Source organism: Myotis yumanensis, unplaced genomic scaffold (assembly GCF_028538775.1).
Source record: "Myotis yumanensis isolate MYYU_CA2020_CCGP unplaced genomic scaffold, mMyoYum1.0.hap1 SCAF_15, whole genome shotgun sequence".
NCBI classification, from domain to species: Eukaryota; Metazoa; Chordata; class Mammalia; order Chiroptera; family Vespertilionidae; genus Myotis; species Myotis yumanensis.
The window spans coordinates 22,403,788-22,422,187 of NW_027223766.1; the positions used below are offsets into that span (position 1 = coordinate 22,403,788).

At 44.4% G+C, this 18,400-nt stretch overlaps 1 protein-coding gene across 11 annotated transcripts in view; it reads left to right on the top strand.

The window, feature by feature from the left end:
- ASPH (aspartate beta-hydroxylase) overlaps positions 1 to 18,400 on the top strand; it is a 173,913-nt gene that overhangs the window by 57,099 nt on the left and 98,414 nt on the right. For 10 of the 11 annotated variants that reach the window (XM_070391973.1, XM_070391975.1, XM_070391979.1 and 7 more), the window contains 7 exons: positions 4,246 to 4,338; positions 6,910 to 6,984; positions 10,875 to 11,000; positions 12,048 to 12,080; positions 14,424 to 14,480; positions 16,789 to 16,839; positions 17,295 to 17,327. In XM_070391973.1, coding sequence (XP_070248074.1) covers positions 4,246 to 4,338; positions 6,910 to 6,984; positions 10,875 to 11,000; positions 12,048 to 12,080; positions 14,424 to 14,480; positions 16,789 to 16,839; positions 17,295 to 17,327 — 468 coding nt within the window. The remainder of the gene's footprint in view (positions 1 to 4,245; positions 4,339 to 6,909; positions 6,985 to 10,874; positions 11,001 to 12,047; positions 12,081 to 14,423; positions 14,481 to 16,788; positions 16,840 to 17,294; positions 17,328 to 18,400) is intronic. The other variant, XM_070391974.1, reaches the window with a different exon arrangement.

The following is an 18,400-nucleotide window of genomic DNA, read 5'->3' on the forward strand; positions in this document are numbered from 1 at the left end:
GCTGTGTATCACGGGGCAGTTCTCAGTTCCTGGCAGCCTCAGGTTTTGGTAAGTTATAGGACTGCTGTTGGATACCTTCTAACATCTGACTTTGCTGATTATAAAATCAGGAACAACAACGCAGATCCCCATGGTCCCATTAGTATGCATGCCTTTCTGGTTTATTGATTTCCCGGAATATTTATCAAGTTTCATGTCCATATGAGGGTTGTTCTTGGGATGTATTGATTTAAACTACTTGCACTTGAAGCAGTCACAGTCCTGAGCCTTTCCCCGTCACAAATAACAGCAGCTGGATTAACCTCAGTAGGTAGCATCAAAATCTCCACCAATGCGTACACCACTGCTTAGTGAACCAAGGATTGATAAACTGAAGTTTTAAAATGTCTTAGCTTTTATGGGCGAAGTATATGAAATCCTGTAAAGCATAAGACTATTTCTAATTCCCAGAATTTGTTGAGGAAGTATTTTGTATATAATTCTTATGAAAAGCAAATCTTTCTTTTTCACTCAGAGTAAGGGCCTCCCTGATCCCTAATTCTCACACCTCCCCCACCCTTGCTCACTCCAGCTGCAGAAGCCCCCTGGGTCTGCTGGCTCCCAGGATCCTACCTGCTGAGGAATTTTGAACTTGTTTTGCCAAAACCTTACCTGGAGCACTTTTCCCCATGGTAACTCGAGCAGTGAGGTACCTGCCCACATCTTATCAGTGTGCCCCTTCCTCATCACCTTAGCACAGATAGCCCCGCCCCCCTCCCTCCGGGCGGGGCACCCCCTGTCTCACTCTTCCCGTCCCATCTTCCCATCCCATGTACTCTCAATATTTTGTGTTTCTTATTTTTATAATTGTTACCTCTCTGGGGGAGCTAGGGTTTTGTGGGCTTGTTTTCTGTATGTTCATTGGTGAACAGTGCCTTGCATTGGCAGGTGCTAAATATTTGTTGAATGAATAAATGCAATATGCAAAATTTAGTAAGTTTTAAACTTCCTTACATATGGGGTGGGGGGAAGTACATTTATCCTTTCTCATGTGGTCAGATGGAGTTTCAGATAACTTCTTCCGTTTTTAAATAAAACCGGAGGAAAAATGATGAATTTCTTAAATACAAACATGATTTTACAATGTTTCTTAATTTATCAGAGGTACCCAAAGAGCTAAAAATAAGGTATGTTGTAAGGGAATTCATTTACTTTCTAAATCACACAGGGGCTGTGTGGTTGACTCACAGCCTTCATTCAGCTCTGGGTAGTTCAGCTGTTGGTAGCTGTGGTCAGCCTGTTCCTCTTGCTGGTGTAGGAATGGGAGGGGGTTCTGGTTTTGAAACTGAAAGGGGAGACTGCGAAGGAGCCAGGAGAGCAGGGTGTCCTCTGCTTCTGGACACGTCTTGTCTGAAAGAGAAGCGTGCAGCTGGGAGCCCGGATTGCAGCCTGAGGACGAAGCCCGTGCTGAGTGAGCAGCCTGCCAGGCACTTCTTAACTGGATAATAAAGTCCCTTCTTGCTCAAGCCTGTGTGAGTTCGTGTTTTGATATATGGAGCCCCAGCAACATCCGAACTGATACATTCATTTCATAATATAATGTTGACTATTTCACTGCTCCGCCCTTACCTTGTGTACCTCATAATAAATCCAATTGGAAAACCTCTTCTTTGATTGTGCCTTGACCTTATGTGCATTTCCTTCTTCTTGTTTACTTCTGGCCTAAGATGGTATATGACACGTGGATTTACCCCTGTTCTCTGAAGAACACTGACTCATGGGCCGAAGTGGATTTGGGCGGCAAGAAAAATATTTGGAAACGGCAGGGCTAATTCTTCCACGTGGGTTGTCAAAGCAGGAATTAGCCTGGAATGTGTTTCTGTTAAATTTCAGGAACTGTCCAGGTTTAGGGAAGATGTGTTAATATGATCCTCAGCTTCTTTGGGCTACAATATTGTTTATTTTGGTGCTGATTTCACTTCTGCAAAATAGCCGTGGCCAGGTAGCAATAAATTTACAACGCACCTGCCACTTTGGACAGAAAAAAAAACTGCTAAATGTTTGCTCTTGTTATATATATGCTTTTGCTTTCTTCTGTCATTTTCCTTCAACTTTTACAATTTCAATTTTAGAGACAAATAACTACCACGTGGATTTAGAGGAAGCCGACTGGAGGGGCATTTTATGCCTGAATATTGGGGTGCTAGTAGTTTCCAAACACGTTCAGCAAAGAAATTGTTTTTTCAAATGAAGCTCTTCTCAAAATCAAATAGGGGGGATTTTAAGGCAGTTCAAGTCTTTGTTGTTTGGTGGGAAAATTTTATTTCGTATTGAGACCTATGGAGTACAGGTTGAAAACTCACTACCTATAGGATTAGTGAAAAATCACCTGTAATTTTTCATAAAAACTGAGATACTTTTAAGAGTGAAATAATTACACCAGGACAACAGATAGCAATCAGCTGGGCCTGCCCCAGGCAAGCTAGGGTTGTGCTGCTGTACTAGTGGGTGCTGAGCACAGGTATGAATCTGTTTGGGAAACAGTATTGAGGAAATCTATATGAACCCCTGTTCCCACCTTTGCAGCCCCAAACCACAGTTGTGCAGCGAAGGAGCCTGGCCCCACAGCCGGGGGAGTCACAACCATTGCATGTGTTCAGCCCTTCAGCAAGTGTGTATTGAGCACCTGTGATGTGCCGGGTGTTTTCTGAGGTTCTGAGAGCAGCAATACATGATTCTGAAGATCCCGTAGGTTTATCTTCATTCAGCAGACCTTGACAATGAATAGTTCCATACTTACACCGTTAACATTTGAGACATGTAAGAAGGGATGATTTAAGTGGAAAATGGCATGGAAGCCTTCAGCCCTGAATTTGGCATTTAAAATGTGATGTATTTTAATAGGCCTTCATCTTTAACACCCCTCACCCTACCCCCCCACCCTGTGAAATTGGACTAAACTTAGTACCGGTGGATATCTGTGTATATAAAATAGCTGTAAGTCACTTTATGGTCAGGGATAGAGCACAGCGGTACGTGCTGGTGTTTATTTTACTAGTGGATGATTTCTGTGTAAGTGGTGTTGAAAATAACTCCAGGAAACAAAACGATGAGGTGTGATTCTGTGTATCTGTCTCAGCATCTTCAGGCTTTGGGAGAGGACAGTGGGAGTATGTTTTGTGAATGAGAGAAAAGTAAAGAGAGAAAAGGGAATAATTAGGAAAAATAGAAAAAAAATCAAAGAAGAAGAGTAAAAGACATTTAAATGAGCATTTTCTGGACTACAATAGAATATGTACTTGAAGAATTTATAAAGGTGCTTAAGGGTAGAAAAATGCCTCTCAGTTGTCCTGTTCACTTTAGGCTCTTGACAGACATAGCACGCCCCCCTCTCCCTCCCCCCCCCCCCCCCCCCCCCCTTTAGTAGCCACTGTTGGTACAAGGTTCCCAGTCGGATAGTGAGGAGCCCAGGGTTTGGTATGCAGCATCCACACACTCTTGAACCTAGCTAGTTCAGCTTTCTAAATAGTTGAATTAAATGGAGGGTCTGTTTTAATGTTCTACCTAGAGCACATTCAAGGACTAATTCAGTATAACATATTTTAGACTGGTATTGACTTCAAAACCAGCGTTCATGTTAATTTACCGTTTTATTTTTCTTAAGAGATAAAAAAGAACTTTTTAATCTGTATCTTTTAGCTCTTATGGAATAATGTGATTGATTTTGTTACCTTTAGAAGATTGTTAAGTAGTCATGTATGATTTCTTCTCACTTTTAACTACAGTTTTCATGAAGAATAAACACTTATATATGTAAATCAAAATTAGTGTGCTCACAGATAACAGTAGGAAACCCAAGTATATCTTAATTATCTTTTTGCTGAATTCAGAGTTCAGGATTTAGAAATTCATTAGTCACTTATAGACACAAGCTTGAACTCCTACTGAACTGCGTTTGGCAAGTTCAGACGTGACTTTACATTGTAAAGATTTGTGAACATTTAAACAATTATTATTTTTATTTTATTTTTTTTTAGTGAAAGGTTAACTTTGGTAGAGATGGGAAAGGCCCATGTGACATTAAAGAGCAAACTGCTTTCCCACTTCCGTTGTTTAACCTACCCATGTTTTCGTGTAGAATAAAGTCTTGTAACCTTTGAATGACTTGCACTATTGATGAGGTGGTTGAAAATATTTGTCCTGGTTTGACATGTCAAAAAAGGGAAAACAAAAGCAAACAAGTTAACTTTGTGAATAAAAATGCAGGCCTTAAAGAAAGATCTACCTTCAAGCCTACAGTGCCACCAGAAGAGGCTGAGACGCACGCTCGGCCGGAGGAGCAGGGGCCCCGGCGAACAGGTAAGCTTTGCTGTATTCTGACCCCATGCACCTCCACCTGCCAGGAATCCCAGGTTGCAGTTTCCAGAATCATGTTTTACCCATAATTTGTTTCACAGTGTTGCACATTGTGAAATATTCTTTCTCTGAAATTTTATAGTAAATTTAGTTTTTTTCTAATAAAAACTTACAAAGGATGATTTTAATTTCTGAGATCAAGAGTCGAAGGCACAGAGAGATGGTTGCTCACTGCCTAAGATCACGAACATCAGGAACGAAATGCCGTGTTTCTCCATTCAAATTCCAGGACTGCTGTACCTTATCACCTTGAAAGGAAAGTTAGACACAGATTGTGCAATGGTTTGTCATCATCTCTCACGTTATTAAACAGAGTAGGTCTACTGAGCTCCCAATGACAGTCTCCTTTCTACATCAAAAGACTTCCCACCCTCATGCATCTTTGAAGCAAGTTTTACATATTCATGAATTCCTAGATCAATTCAAGTACTGTGCAGTGTATCTTAGTCACCCATGGGGTGAAAGCTGAAATCTCTTAAGTTGGTAAATGAAATTTGAATCCATTACTACTCTTTCCTTTTTATGCTGAGATATTTATTACAAAGTAATTTCTGCACATTTTTTATTTACTCCTCAAATATTTGGTTTCATTTTGCCACCTAGTGGAAGTGTTAGGTATAACACCACATATTTACCAGCAACTTGAAGTCCTGATTTTATCTCTTTGGTGAATAATATTTCCTCCCTTCCTTTTAAGATCAGTTTGCTGATTTGATTTTTAAATTTGTTCAAATCATAATCATAGGAGAATTTACCGTCTCCCTCCCATTCCAGTAGAATTGCTATAAACATACCATGGCAAAAGTGGTTTTTTAAGACATAATTTAAATGTGTATTTGGATTTAGCATCCTAGATTTTCCTTTGTGCTAAATAAATTATAATGAAAAACTAGTACCTACTCTGAAATGTGCCATTTGCTTTCATTCTTTAATTTTTTATTTTATTTTATATTTTGCTCTTTGCATGGTACTGATAACTTGTCCTCCTAAGTCTATGAGTTTGTCACCACCTCATATCCTTTTCAACCTCTGGGCTATATTTGGTTTAGTGTAAATGTTGCCTTCTCCACCTTCCTCTGGTCTGACTTAGCTTCTCTCTCTCCTCTGACTACCACCTATTCCATAAACATAGGTACACACCTCTCATTAAAATGCAATACAATAACCCCCCTCTCTCTGCTCCAGTCCCTCTGCTGGCTGTACTTGCCAGGCGTTTGAAAGAGGAATCTATAGTCATTTTCCTTGTTTTCCAATCAGCCATGAACTAACTCTCCATCTGGCTTCTGCTTCTACCAGCCCTCCCCAGGGAAAGGGAAGCGGATTACGGAATCAAGGGGCAGATGAAGCAGCCCGGTGCACTCCCACATTCAGGCCCGTGCTGTGGCAGAGGGGCTGCCGAGCCTGTGAGGGCTCCCAGGCTGAGGTCTTAGACCCCGATCTGTTCTGCAGAGCTTAGGTTTTCCTCGTTTCTGGCACAGGAGCCATGGAAAGGCTAAGCAGAGGATCAGACTGCCACCGCCCACTCCTCCTTACGTTACGTCCTCTGGGCAAGGCAGTAAGACCGGGAGGCCAGTTAGGAAGCTATCACGGGCCTTGTGAGGGATGTAGAGGGGAGGATAAAGATGGGTAGGCTCCTCTGTGGTTCCATGGGACTATGATTAAAAGTGGTTTGTGAAATATAAACATCTGTAAGAATAGAAGCCACACCTTGTGCTTTAGAAATGGTTGTGCAGTGTGATTAGCAAAATAGATTTCATAGTGTCAGTGTCATGATGGCTTCTGGTTTGTTGTGTGATGTTGCAATAAACCTGATAATCCGATAAGCACCACGGTGGTGTCGGAATGTCATTACTATGTGGTTCACTTTGTAATTGATATCTACTTGAATCTATGAATCTGACTGGCAGGTGGCGTTCTCCAAAGTGGAAAGGATTGTCAGTTATAATGTAAGGTCTTTTACTCACGATTCCTGGCAACTTCTGGGAGTGGTCGGCCAACCCTGCCCAGCGCAGTCCTCATACCAGCCGGGGCCCTTTCTCTGATGTCAGGGAAGGAAGACATGTGCATTAATTTAGATCGCATTGACAGTGTACGTTAACGCATACTAACCTTGTCTCACACAGTTTTACCTTTATTTCTCAGCACTTTCCTTTCTGAAAGCTTTGCCCTTCCCATTGTCTTTATTCCATCATTAGCATGAATTTTGTTCATTAGAAACTAAAATAATTTTGCTCTGAGTAAGGTATTTTTTAAAGAAAAATCTGAACCGAAATTAGTGTTCTCGTGTTAAAATCTTAGGAAGACTTTAAAAATTTATATCTACTGTCAAAATCAAACCAAATATCTACCGTATTTGCCAACATAGAAAAAAACTGGTCAACTGAAGAAAAGGATGCATAGTTAATTAGCCCGATATATTCATTCGAATGTATGTTTATACCTGGATGCCATATTTCAGGTTCTACATTCATGTCTAGATCTTTTCCACTTAGTTATGTCTTATAATTATTTTAGGACCTCAGACTGTTGAAGATGAAGTACAAGAAGAAATCCATTCCTCTCACCATCAAACAGTTTATACAGAACATGGTATGAATTAAAACCTGTGTGTGTGTTTTCTCATGCATTACTGAAATAGGGAGATGATTAAATGACTTGGACATTATTTTAAAATTTCAATAATAATTGTTTTTTTTAAATTATTGAAAGACAAATATTTTTGAAATAGCACTAAACTTGTTTTATTCCACCTTACTATTAGGGAACTTCTTGCACACATCCAATAAAGAAATGGTAGGAATACATAAACAAATTGAGACCAATGATAGGCACATCAAGAACAGGGAGGAAGAAAATAGGACACAGCCAACAAGCTGTCATGGGCTGTGGGTGCTATCGCCGACCCTCACCTTTCACCGCCTCCCTGGGGGACGCCAGAGCACGACGGGTCAGCTTTGAATTATGTCGGTCATGTTACCAGAGAGGAAATTAACGTGATCTACTTAGAGAACAGAAAACATTTGCCACAGAAAAATTCCTTATGTGAACTTCTGTACGGAGAATATGAGAGGATACTCTAGAAACCAAGGTTTTAGGGTTTCATGACTGTTTCTTGAGGCACCCCTGGAGAAAAGCAGAGGGTACAATTTCAAAACGTAACTCACAAAGAAACTTTGAAGGGGGCAGAACATGTGGTACCCTGATACTTCCGATGGTTTGCTGTGAGGAAAAAAATTGTGTCTTAAAAACACACAATTGCCATGATTTAAATTGGGCTTTAGCAGGCCTATTAACTGCCTCTTTCAGGCTTAGGTGTTAGTGGGTGAAGGGCACAGCATCCCACGTGGCTCCATCTGTGCTGATGGGGAGACGGGCCCTTGTGGATTTGTAGGCCTTGCCATTGGCTGCTGGGGGTCCAGGAGCCGGTCCTTCCATTGCTGTGTCATCTCAGCCGGGAAAGCCACTCCACCTGCACGCACATCTGCCTCTGTGAGCAGGCCCAGGCTTTCCCTTCCTGCATCATCTCTTTTTTAAAACTTGAGCCCATGGGAGATGCAGTCTTAGATGAGCGAGTTGGGTAGAACGAGGTAAGTCTGTGATGGGGAAAGAGGATGCATGTGGGGCTCACACTCGGAGGGCAGCAGAGGCCTCCTGAGGAACCACGTGCTGATGTCGGAGCTGAGGGTAGTGTGTGCCGAGCCAGGCCCATGTGTCAGAGGGGTTGGAAGCACAGGGCGTGTGGGAAGGAAGTCCAGAGGAAAAGAGATGGGAAAGCCGGTGAGGGTGGTGGCACGTGGGAGCGCAGGTGGAGAGCCCTGAGGGAAAGGATATTCCTACTTGATTCCAAGTAACTGAGACCACAGGGGTGTCGCATGTCCTGCACTCTGCAGTGCAAAGAAGGGGTTCGAGGGACTTTGCCGCAGGGACCTCAGGGGAGGTGGCACTGGTGACCCAGCGAATCGGGATGGTTAGTCAAACGAAATGCTGCCAGAGGTGGGGAGAGAGAGAGTGGAAGGGTGGGTGGCTGTGGGAATTCAGACAGAAGAGGAGAAAGCAGGTCCAGCACCTGTGTGCTGCTTGCCACATGCCTTCGTCTTGGGTCTGTTCTCATCTGTATCTCTACTTCCTCCTTGGAAGGTAGGTGATGGCTTTTCTTGTCGCTTCTGTAGGTGTGTCTGCAGCCCTGCTCTGGTCCAAGCTCCTGGTTAGCCCAGCTGCATACCTGTCTCCATTTGCATGTTCTATGAGTATCTTAGATTGAAATTGTACCTAAAACTGAACTTCCGGTTCCTCTCTACCTCACAGCTCTTCTCCTGCTCCCCCTAATATGTTTTTGCTCTGATTTCAGCCTTTTATATTTTAGTTAATGGTCTACTGTTCTACTTAGTTGCTTAAGCTGAAAACCGGGGGGTCTTTCTTGATGTCTGTCCCCTCCCTTTCCCTCCCCTCCTCTCCCATGTGCTCCCTGAGCAGGTCCATCGGCCTTGCCTGCAGTGTGTGTCTGCGCTGTGCCAGCCGTCTGTCACCTCTGGCCACGACCACTGCAGTGGCATCCAGTTGGGTCCTTGATCCATTCTGGCTCCTCTGCACCCTGTGTTTGATGTGGCCTGGCCGGGCGCCTTATCCGGATCTGGTCTCTCTTCTGTCAGTCACTTTCTCTAGCCCAGCTGGCCTCTCTTTCCTTAGTAATTCCAAGCCTGTCCCTGCCGTGGGCCTTTGCACTTGTTATATCTCCTACTGGGGGGGGTGTGTCGGGGGCGGTGGGAGGGAGGGGAATTCAGTTCCCCATCCTGGACTCTTCCCCATCACTCTGTTTCATTATTGGGGCAGGTCCTGCAGCTGCCACTTGTTAGTTGTGTGGCTTTGACAGACTCTCCAGTTTCCGATCCTTCAAGGTGGGATGATGGTGCCGACCTCACAGAGGCCTGATGCTCAGAGGGCATGGCAAGGCCGGAGTCCGGTCAGCCCTGAGGAAACGGATTTCTTCGTGTCAGGCTGTCGCCGGCAGAGGAGATTCACGGGGAGTGTGCGGTGTTTGGTTCGTGTTCCCACTGAGAACAGGGCCTTCAGTGAATAGTGAGGCGGAGAGAGATCAATCCTGCTCCCGTAAAAACCATCAAACTGCGCTGCATAAAATGAGAGTAAGGACAAGGGATATGGTAAGAAGAAAAGGTCGTAAAATTAGTGATAGGACTGAGAGTTGGTAATTGGTTTGCTGAATAGCAAAAAGTCTGAAATGAGGAGAAACAATATAGCAGGCTCGGATGAAGAGACAGGAAACATAAATGGGCTACTTGACTCAGTAACTCCTGAGAGCATCGTTGTGCCTCATTAAAAGTCAGGGAGCAAAGGCAGCCTTGCAGTCTCGGGGTAGAGTTCAGTAGCAGTAGAAATAGTAATATTGTGATTACTGTAAAGAGGATGACATTAAAAGTTATAACAACAATAATAGCAATAGCAACTGAATACTTATGGACCAGGCACTTTCCTAAGTGCTTTACTCCTCACATCAATGCTGTGTGTAGGTACTCTTATTATTTCCTTTTTATGGAAGAGAAATTTCAGGCACAGAGTAGTTACGTAACTTGCTCAGGGTCACACAGCTGGTGTGGAAGAACCCCAATCTGGAGCCACATTCCAGACCTCACCCTCCTCACCACTAGACCTCACTGAACAGCCAAGTCCTTTGATTAGAATGTTATCTACGGGACATATTCTGCTTGAAGCCATGCCCAGTTGCTATGGGGAGGATTTTTTTACACCATAATGACAAGGTTTACCATATTGCAGTGGAATAAAGTCACCTGTCCAGCATCTACACAAAAGAAGAACAGTTCGGTGTATCATAAAAGTCTCAGAAAAGAAAAGGGGCATCTTTGCAAAACTTCAAGACTAAATGTAGGAATCTTTAGATACAAAGTCTACGCAATCCTTGTGACTCAATACAGATGGCCTAGCATATGGTTTAGATAGGTGGCTGGCTGCCCTTTGCAGTGGAATGTTAGTGTAGAGTTATTTCAGATTGTTACATGGACTTTTATGTCAGTTCTCAGTGAAAGGTCACAGGGTGGCCTTTTTCTCTGATCTGATTGAAGAGGCAAATATATTAATATTTATGAATGTGTTTATTCATTCATGAAATACTTATTGAGCACTTCCTATAGCTGGGCAAGGTCCTAGGTACTGGGCATCCCTAGTGAACAGATTCCATGAGATGCCTGACCTTGGTGGGTTTATGTTCTAGCAAGAGAAGACCGTCCCCCCGTCAGGTGGACCAGCAGGTGACGAGCGTGAGAACAGATTCCAGAGTGAGAACAGATTCAAAGTGGGTACCGGCATGTGCAGGGCCCCAAGAGGGACAGGGAATGTCCTGCAGCCAGGGCCAGTGTGTGCCCTTCAGAAGGGCCTTCGTGTCTGTCGGTCACTGCTGTGGGCCCTGCTGTACACCTGTGTCTCTTTCTTCATTGTCATTTTTCAAGGAGAAGACCTACACCCGGAGGAGGACGGACCAGCAAGAGAACAGCAACCAGAAGATGACGATTTCCTTGTAGGGAGAGAGACAGATAACAGATTTGAGTCGCTTGAAACTGGAACATTTCAGGAAGGTAGAACATTTTTTTGCTTTTAGAATAAAATACAATCTGTAATTTTTAATTATAATTATTTTTTAAAATTGAAGCTAAAACTTTAATTAAAATTATTGTTTCCCCGTAGACACAGACCACAGTGTGGTCATGGCCAGAGGGAAGGGGGCGGGGCCTGTTGGAGGCCAGTCAAGGCGGCGAAAATGGGGACCTCTGTAATAGTATCAGCGATGGTACCTCCTCCTCCCTGCCTTCTTCCTCCAAGAGGGCTCAGGAACATTAACAGTTGTACAGAATTTGGGGGTCTTAGATGCTGCTTATGTAACAGAATGCAGTTAAGGCATTCAAATAACCTGAAGCATGAGGCATTTGATATTTTTGAGGTTAAGATTTATATAGCTTGGGGGGTAGGAAGAAACACTTGTAAAAAGTCCATAATTAGGTCATAAAATTTCTGCCCTAATCTTTAATTGGCACATCAATTCTATTTGAATTTCAAAGCTACATATTAAAAGTTTTCAGAAATGGAAAATATTTACACTCCATAGAGCTGTGAAATGAACAAGGGTCACACAAGGGGTAAGGATCCTGTGCTAACCTCAGGGATGCCTGGGTTAAGTTATCAACACTGACCTCCCAGAAATATCAATGATGAGAGAGAATCATTGATAGGCTGCCTCCTGCACGCCCAACATTGGGGATCAAGCCCACAACCCGGCATATGCCCTGATCAGGAATCGAACCGTGACCTCCTGGTTCATATGTCGATGCTCAACCACCGAGTCACTGCAGCCAGTCTCATCCTCTCTCCTTAGCCCAGGTTATGGTGTTTGTCAACTTGTGGGGTGGTTGAGTGGATCAAAGACAAGAATGTGTGTCATTTCTACGTGTAGTTCTAGTAGAAGAGAGTGTTTGGCAGACATTTTGTTGATATATTCATGTTTTATTTTAATAGTTATTTACCTTCAAAATAAAATCAATAAGAATAGATTCAGAATATACACATAGTATATATACATGCCACTTTATGAAAGTAGTAATATTGATTTAATGTTATTTTTTTCCTAGAAACTGAAGATAGTTACCATGTAGAAGAGACAGGTGAGATTTTAATTTAATATTCTTTTTAAATTAGAATGAGTCTTTTCCTATAAAAAAGCATTGACCCCTAACCGGTTTGGCTCAGTGGATAGAGCGTCAACCTGTGGACTGAAGGGTCCCAGGTTCGATTTCAGTCAAGGGCATGTACCTAGGTTGCGGGCACATCCCCAATAGGGAGTGTGCAGGAGGCAGCTGATCGATGTTTGTCTCTCGTCGATGTTTCTAACTCTCTATCCCTCTCCCTCTCTGTAAAAAAAAAAATCAATAAAATATATTTTTTACAAAAAGCATTGAGAGAGAAAAGACATTGTCTATGATTATCCTGTGTAATAAAGAGCTAATATGCTAATTAGACCGGACAGCGTAACAATCTTCCAGAACAAACTTCCGGAATGACCAGTGGATGGGGGGCAGGACCGCAAGGCAGCTGGGGCTGCGAGGGCCTACTCTTGCACAAATTTCGCGCATCAGGCCTCTAGTTTATTAATAGAGGCCCAGTGCATGGATTCGTTCACCAATGGGGTCCCTCGGCCTGGCTTGCATCCTCTCGCAATCTGGGACCCCTTGGGGGATGTCAGAGAGCCAGTTTTGGCCTGATCCCCTCAGGCCAGCCTGAGGGACCCCACCGGTGCATGAATCCATGCACCGGGCCTCTAGTATGTGTACAAGATATTTGGTTAATCTCTTCCTGCCCTTCCCCCTCCCCACTTTCCTCTGAGATTCATCAGTCTGTTCCATGTTTCCATGCCTGTGGTTTCCGCTCCTGCGTTGAGCATGTGTCCCTTGGTGGTCAGTGCACGTCATAGCTACTGGATGGTTGGCTGGTTGCTTAGGCTTTTATATGTAGACTAGAGGCCTAGTGCACGAAAATTCATGTACTCAGGGGGTCCCCCAGCCTGGCCTGCACCCTCTTGCAGTCCTGGACCCCTCGGAGGATGTCCACCTGCCGGCTTAGGCCTGCTTGTTGGGGGGATTGGACCTAAGCTGGCAGTCAGACATCCCTCTGGCAGCCCAAGAGTCGGGCATCCTTAGCGCTGCTGAGGAGGCAGGAGAGGTTCCTGCCACCGCCATTGTGCTGGCAGCCATCAGCCTGGGTTGTGGCTGAGCAGAGCTCCCCCTGTGGGAGTGCACTGACTACCAGGGGGCAGCTCCTTCCTGCGTTGTGCATCTGCCCCCTGGTGGTCAGTGTGCGTCATAGCGACTGGTCATTCCGCCATTAGGGTCAATTTGCATATTACCCTTTTATTATATAGGATATAGGATTATATCGAATATATCAAATATCATATAACATATACTTAATGATTGATATTTTATATAATATATCATAATTATGTGTACATGCATATGTATCTGTATTTTTGTAAATACAGTTTTTGTATTTTTTGAAGTCTACTTCCTGAGGATAAGTTCCCAGTAGTGGGGTTATTAGGTCAAAAGATACAGTGGAATTGCATGTTTTATAGTCTTAAATGATAGTCAATGAAAGGTCAAAATAGCATATTGTTGCACGCCATGTCCCCAGAAGGGGTGGCCACACTGAAGATGGGCATCGCATCTTCCAGTAACAAGCCTGTGGTGTTGGCCAGTATCCTCCCAGTGTTGGAGTCGACCCTTCTTCCTGTGCTGGGGGACCATGTGATAGTGTTGACTGGCATATAGGGCCCTGTCATGTCAACAGTATCTATCTGTGATCACTAAAATCATATTGCGGTCTGAGCAAACTCTGGTATTGAGCCCAAGTGATGGGCTGGGAAATGTGTGTCCTCGCTCAGGCTCAGGCAGGGTTGCTGGGTTGATGTGAGGAGGGCTCCCTGCAATGCTGTCTCTGTCTAGTGTCAATTTGTCCTATTTTGTCTTTCTGACTATAGTTGAATTTGCATAAGCTAAATAAGAATATAGCTCCACTACTTTGTGGTGGGAACTGTATTGAGCTTTGAGCACAGGTAGTACCTGTTTGTTCCAGGGGTGAATGTGAGTTAGAAATCATGATTTTTTAATAGATGTATATATTTTTATATTGATTTCAGAGAGGTAGGGAGAGGGAGAGAGAAATAGAAACATCAGTGAGAGAGAATCATTGACTAGCTGCCTCCTGCACACCCCCTACTGGGGATCGAGCCCGCAACCCGGCATGCGTCCTTGACCAGAATCGAACCCGGGAACCTTCAGTCCACAGGCTGATGCTCTATCCACTGAGCCAAACCAGCTAGGGTGGAACATCATGATTTGATTTTATGTTTCTGTCATTACTAGTAACTTCTTTTCCTGATTTGAATATTAAGTGTAATCCTTCTTACTTGAGCCACATAAGTAATTTCCTAATTATTTTCTCATTTGTAGCTTCGCAGACCTCTAACCAGGACGTGGAAGAGATAATGTATGAACAGGAGACCCCAGGTTTGTGAGATGTGTTTCTGTTGGACACAGTCGCCGAGGCCCTTTTAACCTTGGGTTAATGATTCATTCTGACTCCACAGAGTACTCTTCATAACACTCTGGGATCATTTTTGGTTGCTCAGATAGTTATAGAAATTTATGAATACAGTTTGATATTATATGGAGAAATGAGGGGAAAAGGACCTGTGTTTTTCAAATCACCACTGGGATGTTGTTCTTATAGATCAGACCAGAGAGCATTTGGAAATTAATGAGGCAGAAGGATGGAATATTCAACTGGGTGCGAATCCTAGCACTGCTCCTTCCTATCTTTTGACTTAGAGAGTAAATGATGGAACTTTATATATCTTAAATATTATTAGAGGCCCAGTGCAACAAATTCATTCACAGTGGGGTCCCTAGGCCTGGCCGGCAATCAGGGCCGAACAGGCTCCCTGCCTCCCCGCCTCCTCCTTCCCTCACTGCACAGTTCCCCGCCTCCCCACCTCCCCCTCTCCTCCTTCCCTCACCTCCCACGTCCGCCACCACCCACCCCCGGTTCCCCATCCCAGCCCCGATAGGGCGATCAGGACCTGCCGGCTGAGGGGAGGGACCAGGAGGTTGGCCAGCAGGCCCCATCGGCGATTGGGGCCTGCAGGTTGGGGGCAGCTCCTGCATTGAGCATCTGCCCCCTGGTGGCCAGTGCACATCATGGTGACCGGTCATTCCATCGTAATGATTGCTTAGGATTTTATAAATATAGACTAGAGGCCCGGTGCACAAAAATTTGTGCACTCGGGGGGCGGGGGGAGGAGGGTCCCCCAGCCCGGCCTGTGCCCTCTCGCAGTCTGGGACCCCTCAGGAGATAACGACCTGCTGGCTTAGGCCTGCTCCTGGGTGGCAGAGGGCAGGCCCAATCCCTAGGTGCAGCCCCTGGTCAGGCTCAGAGCAGGGCCAATTGGGGAGTTGGGGTGCCGCCCCCTGTCATGCACAGAGCAGGGCGGATTGGGAGGTTGCGATGCCACCCTCAGTCACGCTCAGGGTGGGGCCGATTGGGGGGTTGGGGCACCGCCTCCTGTCACACTCAAGGCAGGGTCGATGGGGAGGTTGCGGCGCCACCCCCTGTGACGCACAGAGCAGGGCCCATCAGGGAGTTGGGGAGCTCCCCCCTGTGACGCACAGAGCAGGGCCCATCAGGGGGTTGGGGAGCTCCCCCCTGTGACGCACAGAGCAGGGCCAATCAGGGGGTTGAGGAGCTCCCCCCTGTCACGCTCAGAGCAGGGCCCATCAGGGGGTTGAGGAGCTCCCCCCCGTCACACACAGAGTAGGGCCGATAGGGGAGTTAGGGCACCGCCCCCTGTCACACACACAGCAGGGCAGATCAGGGGGTTGGGGCGCCGCCCTCTATCACCCACAGAGCAGGGCCGATCAAGGGGTTGGGGCGCCTTCCCCTGTCACGAACAGAGCAGGGCGGATAGGGAGGTTGTGGCCCCGCCCCCTGTCACACACAGAGCTGCAGGGTGATCAGGTGGTTTGGGCGCTGCCCCTTGTCACGCTGATCCTGGTGCTGGGAGGCATATTACCCTTTTACTATATAGGATAGAGGCCTGGGGGCCGGCTGGTTTGCCCTGAATGGTGTCCTGGATCAGGGTGGGGGTCCCCACTGGGGTGCTTGGCCAGCCTGGATGAGGGGATGATGGCTGTTTGCAGCTGGTCACACACCCTTCAGGGTGGGGGTCCCCACTGGGGTGCCTGGCCAGTCTGGGTGAGGGGCTGAGGGCTGCTTTCAGGCTGACTGAAGCTCCCAACCGCTCCTTTTTTTTCTCTTTTTTTATTTTATTCTGGGCCAGCTTTAGCTCTGGCTCTAGCTCTGAGGCTTCCTATCTGGTTTGTTTGCCGTTCTATAATCGAAACAATGTATAACTTCAGCTCTGAGATCCCGGCAGGCTGAAAGTTGGTTTCAGCTTCTTATTTGCAACATAGTACATAGTTACTTAGAGTTGCAACTCAGAGGCCGGCAAGTCAGGCGGGGAACGTTGCAGTCTGCAGTCCCTGGAGCAAGCAAGCCTCATGTTCGCTTCCAGCTGCCTGGCTGCCGGCCGCCATCTTGGCTGACAGTTAATTTGCATAAGGATATGCTGATTAGCCAATGGGAAGGGTAGCGGTCGTACGCTAATTACCATCTTTCTCTTTTATTAGTGTAGATAATGATAATATCTCTGACACAGTTGTAAAGATTAGAATTTAACTTTCAAGTAATTTTAGAATGATGTCTAGTAATGTTTTTGGTTTTTAATGTTTATCAAAAGTGTATGTTTTTTCTTTTTAGATTCCACTGAACCAGCAATAGATGACTATGAAAAAATGTACCGTGATGCAGGTATTAAATGAATATTGTTATCAGATTTTAAACATTATTAAGGCTTGACAGCTGTAATGCTATGTTAACATGGTGATTTTTCTGTTAAAGGAGCCTGAAAAATAATAGTAACACCTAATATAAGACTTTCTACTTTGTAACAAAATATTATTATTTAAAAATATCAGGCTTTCATATTTCACCTCATCTACCACTGTCTCCACAGGAAACAGGATATTAATTCCTAACTCTACTTTAGCATATCTCGCTTTATGCCAGTTTGAGGAATTTGTATGAAATAATTTACCTGTCTTTTCTCAAGTTGTTTCTGAACTGAGGCATTTTTCATGGATTGTGCAAACATTAATATTTAAAGAAATAGAATTCTATATTGGAGATTAAGTTGTGTTTTTTAGCTAAGCAGTTACACAGAATGACTCAATACTTATTTTGATTTTATTCTTCTTTTTCTGCAGATGAAGTAACGTACCAAGACTATGACCAACAAGGTGTGAAATGCTTCTTAAACTTAAGCCATCTACTTGTTTGAAAATCTACTTGTAGTTTGACCGTATAGTATACAGAACAATTTTTTAAGCTACAAAACCATAACTTGAAACTTTCAAATGAATGGTAGTTTGCAAAGACTTGACTTGGGGAGATTGTTTACCTATTTCATGGTTTGCCATTGCCTAAATAATTTCTTCAATTATTTGCAAGTTGCCTTAGGAAGCAGTTAAGAATTACTGAGGAAATCATATTTCATTACTTTGTAGTCATCGCTGACTATTGACTAAAATATGTCTTGTGCTTAGAAAGCTACCTCGGTCCCAGTTTAACTACTGCAGCTGCTTCCACAGATTAATCCCACTTTTAAATAAAGGTGCATGGAGGAGGGGGCAGAAGAATTCCCTTCCAGGCATACAGGCAGCATGAAGAAAGTAGTCCTGGCAAATGTGTGGCATGAGTAGGGTCAGATTCAGGGTAGGCAATTGTAGCTCCTTTTGTTGCCTGAGCAATTCGCGTGCTGTTTTATTAAATTCATTGAAATACATTATTTTTGCTATTTCCCAGATGAGAAAAATGTGTTTCAGAGAATGTAAATAATGTGCACAAGTTCATACAACTAAGCGATGATAGAGCTAGTGGACTGAGGAAGGAAGGTAGTCAGGTATTATAACCGCGTGTGCAGCAAGAAGGATGGAGAAATGTTGGTGCTCGAGTCCCATATGGAGGGCTTTCTATTGTTAGGTAGTCTTAGGGCAGTGATGGCAAGCCTTTTGAGCTCGGCGTGTCAGCATTTTGAAAAACCCTAACTTAACTCTGGTGCCGTGTCACATACAGAAATTTTGTGATATTTGCAACCATAGTAAAACAAAGATTTATATTTTTGATATTTATTTTATATATTTAAATGCCATTTAACAAAGAAAAATCAACCAAAAAAATGAGTTTTCGTGTCACCTCTGACACGCGTGTCATAGGTTGGCCATCACTGTCTTAGGGTGTGACATTTCTGTATGAATAATACAGAGTCCCTACTTCAAGAAACTTGTATTCTCATGATTGGTGAATATTGATT